At 40.6% G+C, this 19,256-nt stretch overlaps 1 protein-coding gene across 1 annotated transcript in view; it reads right to left on the bottom strand.

Moving 5' to 3' along the window:
- C7 (complement C7) overlaps positions 1 to 19,256 on the bottom strand; it is a 74,230-nt gene that overhangs the window by 28,213 nt on the left and 26,761 nt on the right. Inside the window, exons 7-12 of the mRNA XM_032897030.1 lie at positions 17,810 to 17,980; positions 15,613 to 15,856; positions 13,185 to 13,298; positions 5,705 to 5,871; positions 1,864 to 2,092; positions 802 to 973 (exon numbers count right to left, since the gene is read on the bottom strand). Coding sequence (XP_032752921.1) covers positions 802 to 973; positions 1,864 to 2,092; positions 5,705 to 5,871; positions 13,185 to 13,298; positions 15,613 to 15,856; positions 17,810 to 17,980 — 1,097 coding nt within the window. The remainder of the gene's footprint in view (positions 1 to 801; positions 974 to 1,863; positions 2,093 to 5,704; positions 5,872 to 13,184; positions 13,299 to 15,612; positions 15,857 to 17,809; positions 17,981 to 19,256) is intronic.

The raw sequence follows: 19,256 nt of genomic DNA, 5'->3' as shown, positions 1-19,256 counted from the left end.
CCTAGCAGTATCTTTTAAACTCTAATAAAATTGCTGCTTATAAAAACAAAATATTTCTGCAACATAAAAAAAAACCAACAACAACAAACAACAAACAACCTTGCCACGGAGATACACTTTGGAGGTAAAAGCAGAAAGATCAGGAGTCCAAGGTCATCCACCACGTGGTGAGTTTGAGGATAGCACCCGGCTACAAAAGACCCTGACTCAAGTATAAATAGTATCTTAAAAGAATTCTGATACACGGGTACAGTTGAATCAACAAAGTTGAGAGAGCTTTAGCATGCTCATTCCCAATGTAACGATACTGGCAGATTTCCACCAGACAGGCTAGGCAAAAATATCGCCCTGCTAAAGTGTCTGGCTTTATGCTTAACCCAGAGAACAAGAAAGTAGGAGGCATTGGTGTAACAAGATTAACACACTTACTAATGCTTTCCATGTGCCCATACCAGTCACTTTTACACGATTTGACTCTTACATTTTACTATCAGCTCGCCTAGAGCTACTGCTCTGATGTTAAAGATACATCGAGTAAGTTGCTCAAGGCTACGCAGCAAGTAGGGCGAAAACCCACCGGCCTCCTACGCCCGGTGACTAGCCGCACGTATCCTGGTGTCTGGAAAACCTGAAGCTCACAGCCAGGGTTACTAGTCATTGACTCTAGTTCTAAGGAGCAAGGCAAATACTGCCCAAATCACTGTTTGACTTCTAATCATCTCAGAGCAGCAATCATCAACCTCACACTCATGGCACCGTATATGTTCTCTCAGTAACTGCCAAAAGTCCAGTTTCCATTACCGCAAGTTCTCCAAGTCCTGGTCTTCGCACTGCCTGCTTTCAGTCGTTTCTCCAATACAGGCCTTTCCACCCGCTCTGGGAGGGGGATTATTGCATTCTCGGCTCCTTGATTTCTTCCCTTGAACACAGGGGCTCCAGGAGGACCAACAGCTCCAGCCTCCATCAACCCCTCCTGTAATAGAAGGAAGAGGCCCTTGACAGCTGGAGAGCAATACTTCAGAGCTCAGTGCTGTGCTTCCTGCTAAGGTGTTACTGGCGATGGGTGTATTAGATAATGGCCTTGGGAAATTTAGAAAGGGCGTGTTGTAGGATCTGCAGTGGCTGGACGTGAATCCAGCTGTGGTATTTTATTAGTGCACAACCTTCAACCAGACTTTCAAACTTCTTGTGCCTTTGTTATTCTGGGGTTTTCTCGGGGTTTTCATAGCAGATAGAATGGCTGTGCTCATACACTTAAGTATCCATGTTCAGCCTGCTATAGAAAAATTCTTGTTGCATCTTAAGGGTGCTGATTATTCTATTAGTGTCAAAGTGCTTTCATATACATTGTATCATGCATTTGTTTCACCAGACAATGACCAAAGTGAAGGGGGAGACACATTACCACTCCTACTACATATTCTAGTACTTGCTAGCAAAGGGTGCTTCCATTTTAACAGATAATTGAAAGTCCACATGTCTCTTGAAAAATATTGACTAATGGTACATTATACAAAATATTAGAAGTGTTCCAAAAAGCTCACTGTCACGGAGGCTAGCTCCCACAGAGCCATGTTAAAACAAAACCTTATTGAGATAATTATGAAAGGATGGAAGATGTTTTAAACACAATTCTATTCTAATAGAAGATAGAGTCAAAACCAGAATGGTATCCTTAAGTCAGCTGAGTAAGAAGAGAAACAGTAAAAGACCTTAACCTTAAAAGCTACAATCTAGAGATGGAAAAGAGAAGGAGTTCAAATGCAACTTCACTTCTTCAAACACAAAGCGTTGCATGTCAAGGGCCAAGGAGAACTCCCTTTTCAATGTATCCCTCAATGAGTGAAATCCTGTTTTGCTGACCTGCTTGATCGCCGACAAGGACTCCTTGCTCACACGCCATACCATATGTGTATGGTTTGCAGTGACACTGGCACTGTGTCCCCACAACACGAGCGATGCCACCATTCTGGCAAGGCCGGCAATGGCAGGGGTCAAATTCATCCAAGTACTCCTCAAGAGCCCGCTTCAGATACAGTCTTTTCACAGAGGCACAGGGCACTTCCTTGACCAGCTCGTACAATGGTGTCAGCTACAGAGAAAAGATGTCAGTCAGTACTCTGAGCTTTAAGGAAGAGAGTGCTTCTTATTCTATGTACACCCAATCCCACTGAAACAAGAGCAAAGCCATTCTTGCTTTCATTACAGTTGCCCCTATACTATGTAGGTCTCAAGACCCCTAATACTGTCCCCAAAGCAAGAACAGAACCAGATAGGCTTCTTCCTGTTCATATGGACCAATGATAAAGCTGTGTCCGTCTCTCACTCTCTGTCTTCTCTTCCCCTTTGTCTGTGTGTGTGTGTGTGTGTGTGTGTGTGTGTGTCCCTGTGAATGAATGTCACATGTAGGCAGCTGCCCACAGAAGCAAGAAGAAGATGGAGCTAGAATTAATTATAGGCAATCATAAGCCTCCCAACATGAGTAGCAGGAACCAAAGTGGGGCCCTCCAGATAAGGAGTAAGTGTTCCTAACTGATGAGCCTTCTCTCTGGCTCCCTGTGAGAGAGTGTAGATTGTCAACCAGGCCCAGCATGGAAGTAACAATAATAATTAATAATAAAAGAAAACGCATGAATTGCCTATTTCTGGAATTTTCTATTTTAATGTCTTCAGAGCCTCAAACTAAAGAAGGTAAAACTGCTACGGGTAGGTGCCCCCTGTAAAATTGTTTCCTGTTTAAATTGGGGTGGGGGAATGGAATTAGCACTCTTTGTTGCAAGGAAATCTACACAAATCTAGGAAAATTTAAAGCTGGATAGAGGATGAATATTGCTTACATCTTGAACATGCATTAATTTAGAAAAACAAAAGCCAAAGAACATTCATTAATGGAAGATCGCTTCAAAGACAATGAGTTGTCACCTCCATAGAGGACAGAAGAAAGGGAATTGTGCTTAAATTATAGTAAGGAAGAGATCCAATTACACTCAGAATTAAATTTTCTGACTCAGATTTAATACTCTTTCCCATAGACCAAGGATCTCTCCCGAAGAAATTTAAAGCACGGAAACATTATTACCTTGTTTTTGGTTTTTCAGAAGAAAATGAACTTTGAAGTCAAGCTATTTTAATAGCTTATGTGGGAGCATACTTTCCCACATTAAAAAAAAAAAAAGTCTCTGCTTTGTAACAGTTTCTAAATTCTCCTGCACAGTACAATGATGGCTAAATTCAAACTACCACAATGATGTCTCCAAGGACTGGACTGGAAGGGCACGTGACAGTCAGGCTGTTCTGAGTAATGGCCTTGAACAGTCGTGAGCTGGATGCTGTCTGTTCTCTCATTTGCCTTTCCTCCCCAACCAGGAAGCTGGTACATCTGCAGCAGTCTATAGTTCTTCGTGGGAAAAAGACAGAGTTGAGGCTGTGAAAGAATGTCTGCTTTCCTCCATGGCTAAAGGAGTGATGGGACAATGAAAATGGCTTTTCTGACTCAAGAAGGATGACCAAAATGCGAATGCTTCACTCCTTCTTTAAAAGGGGAACAAGAATACCCTTGGCAGGGAAAAGGGAGGCAAAGATTAAAACAGAGGCAGAAGGAACACTCATTCAGAGCCTGCCCCACATGTGGCCCATACATATACAGCCATCCAATTAGACAAGATGGATGAAGCAAAGAACTGCAGGCCGACAGGAACCGGATGTAGATCTCTCCTGAGAGACACAGCCAGAATACAGCAAATACAGAGGTGAATGCCAGCAGCAAACCACTGAACTGAGAAGGTCCCCGTTGAAGGAATCAGAGAAAGAACTGGAAGAGCTTGAAGGGGCTCGAGACCCCATATGTACAACAATGCCAAGCAACCAGAGCTTCCAGGGACTAAGCCACTACCTAAAAGACTATACATGGACTGACCCTGGACTCTGACCTCATAGGTAGCAATGAATATCCTAGTAAGAGCACCAGTGGAAGGGGAAGCTCTTGGTCCTGCTAAGAGTGAACCCCCAGTGAACGTGATTGTTGGGGGGAGGGCAGCAATGGGGGGAGGATGGGGAGGGGAACACCCATATAGAAGGGGAGGGGGAAGGGTTAGGGGGATGTTGGCCTGGAAACCGGGAAAGAGAATAACAATAGAAATGTAAATAAGAAATACTCAAGTTAATAAAGAAAAAAAAAAGAAATTAGAAAAAAATGGCTTTTCTGGAAATGCTGAAATGCTGCCTGCCTTATTTGAGGTAAACAGTGTATTTAGGGGTGTGTGAAGAACTACTGTAGGTGTTTGGTTGTTTGATTGGCTGGTTGGTTGCCTGGTTGGTCCTTCTCTGGGATACTGACTATTATAAGGAGAAGAGGCCATACAATCAGTTCTACCAAAATATTTCTTTAGGAAATGTGGATTTGCTCTATTGAGGTTGACATGACAGAGTACAGCATGAGCGTCTTGCAGATTTTTGCATTCTCTCATGTGCAGTGGTATCCACGAGATGCACAGTGTGGGAGAACACAGAACCTCACAGCTCAGGAACACATGCAATGTAGATGCACACAGAGCTCAGACCTCAGTGTTTTTTAATCTACTGCGCCATAAGCCACGCCCACTCCTCTGGTAATCTGGCCTCCAGATCTCTGATTTGTTCTAGTTTATGAGATCTAAAACACTGGACCACTTCCAGCACCCAAGGAGCTTCAGGGTTTTCTAGGCAAGGTGCCTCATTCATGGTAGCACAGATGCATCTCCTAATAATTTAATGTATATAAAGCCTTGCTTCTGTTGTTATCAGTGCCACCTTTCTTAAGTCAACATCACAGCAGATTTTGTCGTGACCCTCATTCCAATTTCCAGTATGATCTTTAGTCTTCATTGTAAGAGTCTGCATAACGCTGTAGGATTGGGTTAGGTTTTTTTTTTGGGGGGGGGATGTCTTTCCTTTTAATTTGTTATTGTTGTTGTTTGAAATAGATATAGTGTGTTATAAAATAAAACACATTTTTGTGATTAAAAACACCCTCGACTCTACCTGTCATTTGGAGCTACTGTAATTTCAGAGCCCATAAATGATAGCACAGGAAGAGAAGTGATTGGACCGAAAGATATAGCAGCAATCGAGTCTGTATGCATTTGTCTTGGAAAATATGTAACCCCTCCACCAGCTTACACAGCAAAGAAAACATGATCGAAGAGCTGGCAAGATGACGTGGCAGATACTGGCACTTGCTCCACAAGCCAGGCAACCTGAGGTCAGTCTTCAAGACCCACACAAAGGTTGAACTGACTCCACATAATTGTTTGTGAGTCTCCATGTGATAACATGTGTGAGCCCACGTACATGTCACACACACACACACACACACACACACACACACACACACACACACACACACACACACACACTGATAATAAACCAAAGCAGGTAAAGTTATAAAAGAAAACATAATCCTATTTAGGGCCAAAGTTAAAATACAAACGTCCTCATTATTGTCTTGGGATTTACAGGATGTGTAAGCTTTACCGCTGCTCTACAAATAAAGCGCCATCGTCTGTTTCTTATTATCATGTATATATTCATTTTACTACATAAAGCATAATTAGGATGCAGGAAATGCTAATTGCAGCCAATTCTGTTTAATCACCTTGATGTAATCTCATTTTCCAACACAAGTAAACATGACTGCTCCCACTGCTTCATGCAGTGCTTCACATACCCTTTGTTTTATGACTTGGGGAAAATTGGTTACAGAGCTGGCCCAGGAGGAGTACCGCTGTCTGTTTCCAGCAGGATTATCCAGGTCCAGGAAACTAAGGTCAGCTACAAAGCCAGGGCCTCCCCCTCTGACAAATGGCTCTCCTCGAAGCACCCTGCCCTGGTTTCCTACAAATGGAGGAAACAAATGAAATGAATCAGGGTAAGTCAGCATGCACGGATAAAACAAAATTATCCAGGGAAAGTCCAAAGTCTGTCAGGTGTTTTAAAAAAAAATCCATCAAACTGTGGCATTTTGAGAAAAGCAAACCGTAAAGACAATAGTATGAGGGGTGCCTGGATTTTTAGAGAATTTAAACCATTCTATACAACATTACAGTGGTTATTATCCATCTGATATCCTTAGAAGACCCATAAAATATACAACGCCAAGAGCAAACACTAATGTTAATATGTATCATATAGAATCAATATCTATTCTATGAAAAGCTATCTCTGTGTAGGTCCATCAATCTTAGCAATTGCTCCACTGTTTGGGGAGGTGTGGCTAGAGTTAGAGGTTTGGGGGCGGGAAGAATATGGCAAATCTCTGCATTTTTCTCATGATTGTGCTGTAACTCTCAGTAGACATTAAAAGTAAGATTGAAAAGAAAAGTAGGTGGCCGGGGATATTGTTTAGTTAGTAACAACTAACTAACTTGCTAACCCTTGGGAAACAAGGCGCTCACACCTGCGTTGCATAAGATTAATTGTGGGAGCACAAGCCTATAATCTCAGCACTCAGGAACTGAAGGGGATCAGAGGTTCAAGGTCGTCCTCTACTACATAACAAGTTGAAGGACTGACTAGGATACATTAGACCCTGCCAAAATAACAATGATAGTGATGGTCATGGTAGAGGAAGAGGAGGAGGAGGAAGGGGGAAGAAGGAGGAGGAGGAGAAAGCATCTCTAGGCTGCCTATGTGTCAAATGATGACACAGAGGCTATCATAAAATTACTGCTAGTTTTCAATGCTTTAGTTAGTAAGAATATGATGCATGCTTTGTGGAAGAATATCATGAGAAGAAGCATACATATATTAAAGGATAAAGTATAAAGGTGAAATTACTTTCAAATAATTTCATAAATAACAAGCATTTGAAACACATGCTCAGTGGTGCTGCTAAATAATCAGTCGGTATTATAAATACTATACATATATATGTAACAAAATGTCAGAATAATAATTGTCACATATAGGTAATAGATATGTAAACAACTACTGTGTTCCTTACATAATTTTTTCTGTATTTGAAATTCTTTGTGATAAAATACTGAAGAAAAAAAACAGATCAGGGTCTAGCACATTAACAAAGTTTTAAAAGCTGTTAATTAACAGAAATACATTACCTAAAACATGAAAAATTTGAATGCTAATTGAATTCCTATTTTCCATTTATGTGTCTCATAATTTTAGATGTATTTTTATCTCCATTAAAAATTGGCTCTTACAAAGGTCACGACTAGACATTTCTAATCTTACAGATCACATTTTGAGTGATTTCCACTTCCTTTTTTATAACTGTCCAAATTTTGCAATTTCGTCAAATGAACACACTGTACTTTTATAATGAGAAATTATGAAAGCCTGGCATTTTTAATAAATTACCTGAGTGCCTCATTTCCATTGTTAACTCTGGTTTGATATGCAAATAGTAGCCTTTTAAATACAATACATCACAAGTCCAAGCCTTGAACTACTGAATCACCATCAGCTGGGGTGCCTGCAGGTTTCTGAGCTCAAGTTAGCTCTAGAAGTGAATATCTGAGGGAAAATGTCTACATCCGTCACCCCACTTTCCCAGTGATCCTCGTGAGCATGAAAGATTGGGAATCATTGCCTTACTGACACACTAGGTTATGATGAGCAGATCCAATAAAATAGGTGTCATTTTTAATCTTTTACGCTCTGTCTCCAGACCCCCATGAACCCTCTGCTCTGGCTAAGGCATCCGAAAGCACGGCCAGTGAACCGGTTCCGTGTGTTTACATCTCATGTCTGGTTCTTGCTAGCTGTGATCTCTGGTGACTTTTTTTGTATTTCAGTGTGCCTATGCGTCAAATGAGAATATAAGTTCGAAGCACTTCCCAGGCAGGAGGAGTGCACTGGTTAGCGTTTGTAAAGCACTTGCAATTGTTCTGGTAGAAAATACGTGCTATACGTAAACGCACACTGAAGTCGGTGAGCAGCTCTCTGTTGACCGCATACTGGACACCCAATGTCAACATCTTCCCAGACCATCACCCTCCACCTGAGCATCCAGAGAGCTACTTTTTTCCACATCCTTGGAATTGAGGGGAATAGTGGGAGGGGCTGGATGGGAGTAATATGAGAGGGAAGGGGAGATGATTTAATTATATGTTAATTGATTTTTTTAATGAAAAGAAAAAACTGTTCTTTGGCCACATCGATTCCCTTGAATGAAATATTGTCTCTGGCCATGTCATCGCCATGTTATTGATGCCTAGGAACTCTCCCAAAGGTCCCTGCTTCCTCACTGAGCACCACAGCAGCTGAGATGAGCCTTCATTCCTACTTCTAACCCCTAATATCCCTAAGAATATTTAAGCTCAAAAGCTGCCAAGCCCACCACCTTACAGGAGGCATGGGTATCTTGTTTCCACGCCTCCCATGTGATACAACCCATTCCTTCTATGGAAATAAGATTAAGTCTCAGCCCCCAGTGGATGCTTTCATCTGCTCTTGGCTAACTTGGCTAACTTGACGTTTTCTAGCACTTCCCTGTTGGTCTCTCGTCTTTTATTGTCCATCTGTTGACTTCTCACCTTAAGGGGTCATTTGTACTCCACTTCTCTTCCTTCTCTACAACTATACCTATGTAAACCATCACTTCTTTACTCCCGTGATCGACCTTTTAGCAGTGCTCACTAGCCACCGGAACCAAATTCAAATTCCTTAACGCCATCTATATCAGCCGATCTGAATAACGCTATCAGCAAAGTAGTAGGATACAAAAAATAACACACACACACACACACACACACACACACACACACACACACACAAATAAGTAGCTCTCCTAAATACAAAAGACAAAATGACTGACAAAAATCAGGGAAATATCACCTTCTACAAGATAAAATAAAAAAATAAACCATCTTGGGAGACCTCTAACTCCAAGCAAGTAAGTGAAAGACTCATATAATAAAAACTTTAGGATGATGAAGAAAGAGAAAAAGTAACCAGAAGAAACAAAGAACTCCCATTGTAAGAATCTACCAGAATCCACAGATTCAAGACAATACCCATTAAATTCCAACAGTCTTCCATTTCATATGAAAACACACACACACACACACACACACACACACACACACACACACACACACATTTTGAACAGAACTGCAGGAGATATAGCCATTTCAGATTTCAACTTGTATTACCAAGTTATAATAATAAAAATAGCATGATACTGCATGAAAACTAACCTTTTGATCAATGTAACCAAGTCAAAAACCTAGACATAATTCTACACACCTACAAACACCTGAATTTTTTCACAAAGGAACCAAAAAAATTTTACACTAAAGAAAAGACAACTTCAATAAATGATGTTGATTAAAATGGATGGCTGCATACAAAAGAATGTAAACAGTTCTATACCTATCACCCAACACAAAACCCAACTCATATGAATCAGGGACCTCAACAGAGGACCAGACACCCTGACTCTGATAGAAAAGAAAAGGGAGGAATAGCCTTCAAATGATGGTCACAGGAAAAGACTTTCTGAACAGAGCACTGTGAACATAGGTACTAAGATCCACAATTAATAAATGAGACCTCATGAAACTGAGAAGCTTTGTTCAATGAAGAACTACATCATTCAGACAAAGTGGCAGACTACAAAATGGGGAAAGATATTCACCAATTATACATCTAATAGAGGGCTAATATGCAAAATATAGAAGAACTTTTTAATGAACATCCAAAAATGATTTTAAAATGGTATGCAAAATTAAGCATAGAGTTCTCAAAAGATGAAACAAATATCTGAGAAGCAAAGAAATGTTCAACATCCTTAGCTATCAGGAAAATGGAAATTAAAACTACTTTGAAGTTCACCTTAACCCAATCCAAAATGGCCAAGATCAATAATTTTTAAACAACAACAACAAAATGACAGCTCTTGCTGGTGATCCCTGGTTGGAGAAGAACAAACTTGTACAGCCACTGTGGAAATCAGTGTGGGGATTTCTCAGGAAGCTGGGCATAGATCTACTTCAAGATCCAACCACACTACTTTAGAGCATATACCCAAAGGGCTCTGCATATACCCAAAGGACTCTACATCTTACTATAAAGACACTTGATCATGCATGTTCATTGCTGCTCTATTCATAATAGTCAGATATTGGAAACAATATAAATGTTCATCGACAGATGAATGGGTAATGAAAATGTAATCTATTTACATAATGAAATATTATTCAGCTGTTAAAGAAAAAGTAAATTTACAGGCAAATGAATCAAGTTAGAAAAATCATCATTAGTGAGGTAACTGTGACCTCCCCAAAAGACAAATACTGCGTGTCTTCTCTTAGATGTAGATGTTAGCTTTTCGGCTTTTGATATGTGTGCTACAACCCGAATAATCACAGAGGTGAGGTGCCTAGTTGGGGACAGGAAGAGAGAAGAGGATCTCACAAGGAAAAAGAAATAGGATGTAGTATTGTGGAGAGATAAAGGGAAAACTAGAATAAAAATATTAAGCAGGGAGGGGGATGGGAGAGTAGGGTAGGGGAGGGAATCTGGGGATGGAAAACTATCACCAAAGGCCATTTGATTAAAAAAAATGGAAATCTACTATTGAAGTTCCTAAACTACACATGTGTATAAATATAAGTGGAATCACTAAATAATTAGGGAGAGAATGATCCAACTAGACATCTTATATTGCAAGGTAACACCTTTAGTTCCAGGAATGAGTTACATCTTATTGAGTTGTTGTCAAAGGAGCCCCCATGAAACCACACACACACACACACACACACACACACACACACACACACACACATCACAGGCTATTGCCAAGGCTATGGGTTGCTCTCCACAACATGATTGTAAGGCCCTCCTGCTGAATACAATATTTTTATGTTCTTGAGCATGGAGAATTTGAACTGATGCCTAACTAAAAGCTTCACTCCTACTGACAAGCATTCATTGGGGCAGAAGGTGCTCTGTTCACTACAAAAGGAGAAAGGTAATCATCAATGTCACTCAGCTTGCAGCCTACAACCATGAACTATATGTAAGATATTCTAGTGTAATCGTGGCACAAAGGATATAGAAGTAATCAAACACTTTTTGGTTGGATTTAAGGCCCATCCCATGAGAAGGAATCCATCCATACCTGACACTGCTACCATGACCAAGAGCCTGAAACTAGACGAGTCATTGGCCTAACAGAAAACCTATTCTATTCTCTTAAAGGAACATAGGGATCTGTGAGGAAGAGGAGGTAGAAAGGTTGTAAGAACCAGGAGAGATGAAGAACTGCAAGGGAACAATGTCTTCCAGAAACAACAGGACTGGTGCACACATGAGCTCACAGAGATGTGGCAACAGGCACAAAATCGGCACAGGTTCAGGCCAGATGAGGTCCATCATTGGGATAGGGAAGTGGACATATCATATTCTGATCTGTTGTGTGGAATAATAAAAAGGCCACCATGCTACCTGCCGGCTGACAGGCTGGAGGGCCTGGTCTGTTCTCATTTTTCTGACCCAAAGCACCGAAATCTTTCCACCCAACTCACTAGGTTCCCATGACGGGCTGCAGCCATGCCAGTCCCATACATCCAAATTCACAGGGCTAGTTGGTTGCACTTCCCCCAAACTCACTGCTTTGCCACCATATCCTTCTCGAAGGAACCCAGCTGAGTGGCCTTGTGAAGGAAAACACTGCACAAACTTTGTTTAGAATCAACAGGTAAGGGGTTGGGGATTTAGCTCAGTGGTAGAGCGCTTGCCTAGCAAGCGCAAGGCCCTGGGTTCAGTCCCCAGCTCAAAAAAAAAAAAAAAAAAAAAAAATCAACAGGTAACACAATCTCTGGGTGCAGCAACTGTCATCCTAATTTGTAAGCCATTCTAAGTTAAATCCTCTGGTGGCAAATCCTGGCCAATCCACCATCCAAACCTGGAGCCTCCTGTTTGCTATTTCTTGTTCTCCCAGTTCTCCCCATCCAAAAGCAAGTCACCTTTTCCTGCCTCCTCTCTTCTCCTCTCTGACCCAGAAGTCCCACCTACTTCTCTCCCAGTGATTGGTCCCCTGAAATCTTTATTCTTTAGGGGAAAGTCCTGCCACACTGATCTGTTCCAAAGATTAGAACATTACATACTATGGCATCTTCCATTAAGAATTAATTAGGGGTGTGGCTGGAGAGATGGCTCAGAGGTTAAGAGCACTGGTTGCTATTCCAGAAGTCCTGAGTTCAATTCCCAGCAACCACATGGTGGCTCACCACCATCTGTAATGGGATCTGATGCCCTCTTCTGGGATCCGATGCCCTCTTCTGGTGTGTCTGAAGACAGCTACAATACAGTCATATACATACAATAAATAACTTTTTTAAAAACAGACTTAATTCAGCTGGGGCTGTCATTCACTTGACCAAGAGACCATTCCTCAGGAAGTGTGATTCACACTAAACATGCTAAAGAGATATAATTGTCCAAGTGAGATAATGCACTTTCGTGTCACAGAAACTTGGTCTTTGGTACAGTCTCTTACAGAGGCTCTCCCGTAGCTCTGCTATGTCTGCCTGCTTTCCGTAATCCCAACTCTAAAGAGCCAGACTGTTCCTTTGACTTCTTTCCTATTTTCTTTCTGATCCTAGCTAAGGCCGAAGCATGTTTTCTCTGACATGCTAAGAGTTAGTGACCAGTATTAGTGCTTTTTCATCCAACCACACACGTTCAACCACGTAGCTCCATTGCGAAGCATGCTCAAAAGACTTCGCCTTCTCTCTTCCCTTTCTCGATGAACTCTCCTGTAACCGCTGCTGATTTACAGCCTGTCTTCCCTATTGTTTTTTTCAAACTCTAATAATATTGTTCTCAAGCTTCCTAATCAGTCCATTTTCAAACTCTTTCATGAAAAATACTAGAAATGTAAAGAGGACCCAATTTCCCTGTTACCGTATATTGCAAAACATGGAGGTCCCCTAAATTTCTGGTAACAAAAGGATCACTTGAGCCCAAGGGTTCAAGTCTAGAATTAGTAACCATAGGAAACTGTCTCGATAAAGTAAAGCAGAATAATTAAAAAATATAGCAAGACATAAAAATAACCAAATAGACATTTTTTAGGCAGAATACCTCCTAAAGATTAAAAAGCCCTGGAGACCAAAACTTAATTAATTATAAGAATGATCAAAGCTAAGCTAGTGATGCAAATTGGACTCTTCCTCATTTACCTGAATTTGACTTGAAAATGTTTTCCAGTTCCTTACATCTCTGATTTGCTGATGATACAAAAATAAACTTAAAGTCTGAAGAGGAACATGCCTTCTCCTGGACAGATCCAAATCCTGGGAAGAAATGCAAAAGCCAAATGTTTAGTGTCTGTATTCATTAAAGACCTTCTTCGGTGTGTAGTCCAGTGTAGTTTCCAGCTGCTATGGCGGTTTGCTGAACGAGTAACAAAATGCTCAGTTTCGAGAGCTCTCTAAGGGCAACGTTCAGAAAACAGGATAGTTGAATTTGTTATTTTCCTCCTATTCGCTTTGGCTGCAGAGGGGGTGGGGAGCAGGGAATCCCAAGTAAGTTTCACATAAACGAGTAGCAGAAACTGGATACTTCAAAGAGAACATCTTTTGCCCACTCATGCTCAGTTTCTTAGAAATAAAACATAGATGAACATAGGAGTTTCTAAAAGCTGAACCGTACAAACTAATTCCTAAACTCCTGGCCCAACTAATTTGACCCCTCTGTCAATATCTGTGGTTCCTAACGATAGGGATTAGGAGCAAGACAGCCCTCCTTTGTAGGAGTTTAGTTGGGGGTACAAGCATAAAGAAAATAAAATGTCTACATGTCCTGGTGGAACAGGCCAAGAGTCAGCTCCAAGGGAATTGATGAACAGCAATGGATTCTTCCTAAGTGTTGAGGTCAGGAACTAAATGCAGAAAACACTGATGCATTAAGAACCTGTCCATGTGTTGATGGACATGTAGGATGCTTTCATATAATATGCTTTGGTATTGTGAAGGCTAAGTATACAGCACAACAGTAGAAACTAAGAGTTGGTGACCAGTGAAACAAGGAAGATTATCAATAAATTGCTCATTTGATTTTCCCTAAGAAATATTGTCTGATCTTGACAACAAATTCTAGCGAACATAAGGAAAAAAGAACCCTGCTCATTACTGTTGGGAATGTAACTTGGAATAGGAACAATGGAAATCAGTATGGAGTTATCATTCGTGACTCTACCACTCCTGGTACTCCTATATCCCAAGGACTGACTCTACGTCAGTACACTGAGACATACATGTACATCCATGTTTATTGTGGCATCATTCACAACATGATAAAAGGATATCAAACCGGCTTAGTTGTTTATCAACAGGTGAATGGATAAAGAAAATGTGCATAAACACAATGGAATTTCATTGTGCTAAAAAGAAAAATTAATGAAATCATGACAATTACAGGAAAATTGAAGAAACTAGAAAACATTGCATTAAATGAATAAGCCAAAATTGGAGAGACAGGTACTAATACTTTTCCTTCATGTGGGAAACCTAGATTTAAATGTGGGGAGAAAACAACTGGACCAGGGCCTGTCCTGACTCTGTTGCCTCCCTGTGGATCCTCTTCACCTAACTGGGAGGACTTGTCTGGCCAAGGAGCCAAGGAGCCTCTCCCTTCTCAAAGGAGAAGAAGGAAGGGCTAGAAAAAGGAACTGGGGGGACTGGGAGAGAAGATGGGCTGAGGTCATTAATTAATTAATGAAAAAATTAATGTGGAGAGATGTTGTGGTTTGAATATGTTTGGCCCAGAGAGTGGCACTATTAGGAGGTGTGGCCTTGTTAGAGTAGGTGTGGTCTTGTTGGAGGAAGTGTGTCAGCACTGTGGGCATGGGCAATAACACTCTCCTCCTAACCATGTGGGAGCCAGTCTTCTCCTAGCAGCTTTCAGATGAAGATGTAGAACTCGCAGCTCATCCAGCACCATGTCTGCCTGGATGCTGCCATGCTTCCACCCTGATGATAATAGACTGAACCTCTGAAACTATAAGCAAGCCCCAATTAAATGTTGTCCTTATAAGAGCTGGTCATGGTGTCTCTTCACAAAAATGGAAACCCTAAGACAGGTGAGTGAGAAGAAAGAGAGAGAAAAAAAAGAAGTGTTGGGGATGGGAACTGATGAAGTATATGCAACAGGAAAGTAAAGGGGACAAGAGGAGAGGGAAAGGGCTAAGCAAGAGGGACATTGGATACAAAGAAAAGACCACAGACAAGTGGAATAAATAAAAACAAAAAATATATAAAGATGTGTAACAAATCCATTACTTTGTAAGCTAACTTAAACATGTTCTTTTCAAAAGAAGTACTTTTTAATCCGAGAAGTGGGAAAGATTGTAACATATTATAAAATCTAACATTCTCTAGAGACAGGTGATAAGGGTAATGGTTTAGCTCGACATTATTCAAAAGAGTAGGCAGACATTGCTTAAATCCTGTGAGAATTTGAGTACAGTATTATAGATTCCTGCAATTTTGGACTCCTCTGAAATGTAAAGCTCTATCAAATTTTAAAGCTCGAAAGTTTAAGTCAACCACATATATTCTCCCATTAAAGCTCTTCAAATGCTTTTAGATGACATTTTAAATACCATACCCCTGTGTTTGACATCTCCTGAATCCACATAAAATAGAACTCTATATTCTCCTCCTAAGGACCCGGACTGCAGGTAATGTGTCCCATACTGGTCAATTAACCGTCGATAGGCACTATAGTCATACAGAGTGGGAAGGTGGGAGAGTTCCCTCCAGAATGGCTCCGCAAGTTGTAAAAATTCAGGATTATTATTAATAAACTGGGCCACTTCAACCGTGTTCTGAACAACCAACAGTTTATAACTCTGTGGGAAAGAGAAAAAATAAACAACATTTTAGGTAGATGAAAAAAAGATATGAAAAATAGTTCCCTATCTGTCATCTTGATCAGCTGCCAATTCCAGCCACCCAGTTTGATTTTTCTGGAGGTTGGGGACCCTTATGGAAGAGTCAGGGCAAGGATTGAAGACACTGAAGGAGATGAAACCCCATAGAAAAATCAACAGTGTCAACTAACCTGAACCCCCGGGAGCTCCCTGAGACAAAGCTGCCAACCAAAGAGCATACCTGAGCTGGTCTGATCCCGCCTCCTCCCTCCACACATATGTAGCAGAGGGCTGCCTTGTCTGGCCTTATTGGGAAAGGCTGCATCTAACCCTGTAGAGATTTGATGCCCCAGGGTGGAAGGGCATGGGGTGGGGGCACCCTCTCAGAGGAGGAGAGGAGGGATGGGCAGAAGAACTATGCAAGGGGTTAGGATACAAGATGAAAACTCTTCAGCACTTGGTGTGTAAATAAATAAAATAATTAATAAAATGACTTTTAAAAGACACAATCATAGTTGATGGCTTCTTTCAGTAGGGAGCAGGGGGTGCATGGACTCAGTTTTCTTTAAGAGGCTGGCCACTGGGAGTCTGACCATGTTTGGTGAGCCTAAGTGCAAAGTGGAATAGGTGCAAGGATGGGAGAGTGGATCTGTGATGAACGAGAAGCAAGGGTGTTCAGGGTTCATTGCACGAAACTTTTAAAAAATCAGTAAAATATACTGGGGGTGGGATCTTAGCCTCACAGTATATTCAATTGCTTTAAGAGCAACCATCACCAACAGGACTGGGAAGACATTAGAAAAGAAAAGTTACAATATTTTTACAAAGATGAGGTCTTTGATGAGGTCTCTGCTGGGCCCACCTTCATGAAGTAACTGGGGAATTCTGAAGCCCAAATAAGGATAATATCTCATCAATGCTCATCTCAATTAGGAAAAGAGAATCAACATCATTACACCTGCTAAGCTGGTTTTGAAATTAGTGTTCAAAGTAATAATAGACTTTAGAGTCATGCTTGACCATGACTCATAGGTAAAGACAATATGTTGCCTATCTCCCATACTGGGTATTTTCAGATTAAGCTGCTCATTTAATAATCATCATTTCCTAATCGCAGCAGACCTGCACTAAAGCCCTGCAAGGTGAACAGTGTGATACAGAGATGAGAAACAATTTAACTCAAATTCCTTCAGCCAGCTTCTCAGTTAGAAAACAGTTAAGACCACTTCTACTTATGCCACCCTTTCATGATTAGGCAAAATAACTTTGCAAATCCATCAGGCATGATGGTGCAGGCCTGTTAACCCAGAACTCTAGAGGTAGAAGGATGGGTAGGTCAAGGCCATAATGGACTACCTGAGACCCTGCAGAAAGAAAAAAGGAAGGAAGGAAGGGAGGGAAGGAGGGAGGGAGGGAGGGAGGGAGGAAAAGGAAAGGAAGGAAGGAAGGAGAGAGAGAGAGAAAGAGAGAGAGAGAATAAAATAGGAAGGAAGGAAGGAAGGAAGGAAGGAAGGAAGGAAGGAAGGAAGGAAGGAAGGAAGGAAGGAAGGAACAAAACAAGCCAGACATTATGGTACACAACTGTAATCCCAGCATTTGGGAAGTGGAAAGCAAGGTGATCAGTGGTCCAAAGCTAGACTCAGCTGCATCACAAATTCAAGGCCAGACTGGCACTACATAAGACCTGTCCCAAATAATAATTGATGTTGCTGATGATGATGATGATGATGATGATGCTATAGACAAATACTTGAAAGAAAAAAAAATAAATACATTATCAAAAATAACCCAAAAAATGTACCATTATCATTGTCTCTTAAAGAAGTTACTTTTGCTTTAATATAAATCAAGAACCTAGTACACTTTTGCTAATGATAATAACAAGTCAAAACTAGTTTAAAACGGAAAAAATAACTAATGTTTCATACTAACCTTTTTCATGTAGATTTCCTTGGTACTTGAACTCTGACTGTGTCGATTTGATGAGGAGGAGAAAAATAAGAACCTGTTTGAACTAGATGATGTATAGTCTGTGGATGTATGCTTTACGTAAGACCAACTGCTGTTGTAAAATTCATAGTTAAAATCATTATCTATTTTGACCTATAAGGAAAAGAAGAATTTTTACTATAGGGACTTGGTATGTATTCAAAATGCTTCTGTTGTATCATTTAAGATGCATCTTTCTTCACACACTCTTATGCACACAAATCTCTCCACTTACACAAAACAGCTATGGCTCACGTCTAAGTCAGGCTGTCTACAGTGTTCTAAGAGGCCGACACTGCAGCTGAGCAGAACCTGTAGCGTCAATAACAGGAACTCCAAGCAACTCACGAAACACATTTGTGTACAGACTTACTTCAGTTTTTGCTCATTTTCTTTACTAAGAACTTAGCCCAAAAGTGAGCAATCTGTACAGCTCTACCAACAGAGAGCTTGAAGCATTTAACTCTTGATGTTCCACACTGAAGAATAGAGAAAGCAAACGGGTAATGTGAAACAATCAGATTATTTGGATTTTGTGGCATGATACTAGTTTAAACTTGCTGATTCTGTGGAATTAATGCTAAAACTCAATTATCTTTTTCAACTGGAAATTTAAAACAAACCACATTTTAGTCACCAGGGGCCTAGAAGTGTCTTTCATGGGACAAAAAAATATATATATATGACTTCTTTATCCTGGATTTTCCCTTGCATCAAATTCATGTAAATCCAAAAGCTGGCAACTGCCATAAATAGACCAAGACCCTTGTGGGAAGCATGAGGGTGCGCACTTTAGGCTGTCTCCTGCACAAAGGAGACCAAATCCGTGCAATCGCACTACATAGCTACAGGATCGAGCACTAGAAAATGACATACTTTTTTTCACTATTTTGTAAGAGAATCCCTCGTGTAAAAGTCTCTTAGTTTCTCAAAATTACAACCAACAAATATGCTAAAAAAAAAAAAAAATGCGAGTTCTCACAGTGTAAAACAAAGCCCGCTCAAGGGCTTCTTTTACCAGCTCCTATTTTCTGTCTTAGTCAAATTGGAGCTAACCTTCCACAAGCATTTCTATTGCACACACGTCTGTTTTTGTGATCAAAGCATGAATAAATGCAGACAGAACAAAAGAGATGAAAATGAAGAATTCCCAACACGACACGGAAAAGACTAGAAATTATGCAGCCATCCTAAATGATGTTTCTGAAGGAAAGTTTTTATATTGTTGGATTCAATAGTGTGTGGGGAGGGAGGGAAATCTGACTATCAGAATTCTATATCCCACACAATGGTACCCTTTTCCCATAGGGGCAAAAAAAAAAAAAAAAGACCAGAATTAAAACAGACCAAAGTACTGAAAGGTATTACAATTTTAACCAATGTTAAAAAT

The sequence above is a fragment of the Rattus rattus genome, chromosome 3 (genome assembly GCF_011064425.1).
Source record: "Rattus rattus isolate New Zealand chromosome 3, Rrattus_CSIRO_v1, whole genome shotgun sequence".
NCBI classification, from domain to species: Eukaryota; Metazoa; Chordata; class Mammalia; order Rodentia; family Muridae; genus Rattus; species Rattus rattus.
This window is presented reverse-complemented; position numbering and strand designations above follow the sequence as displayed.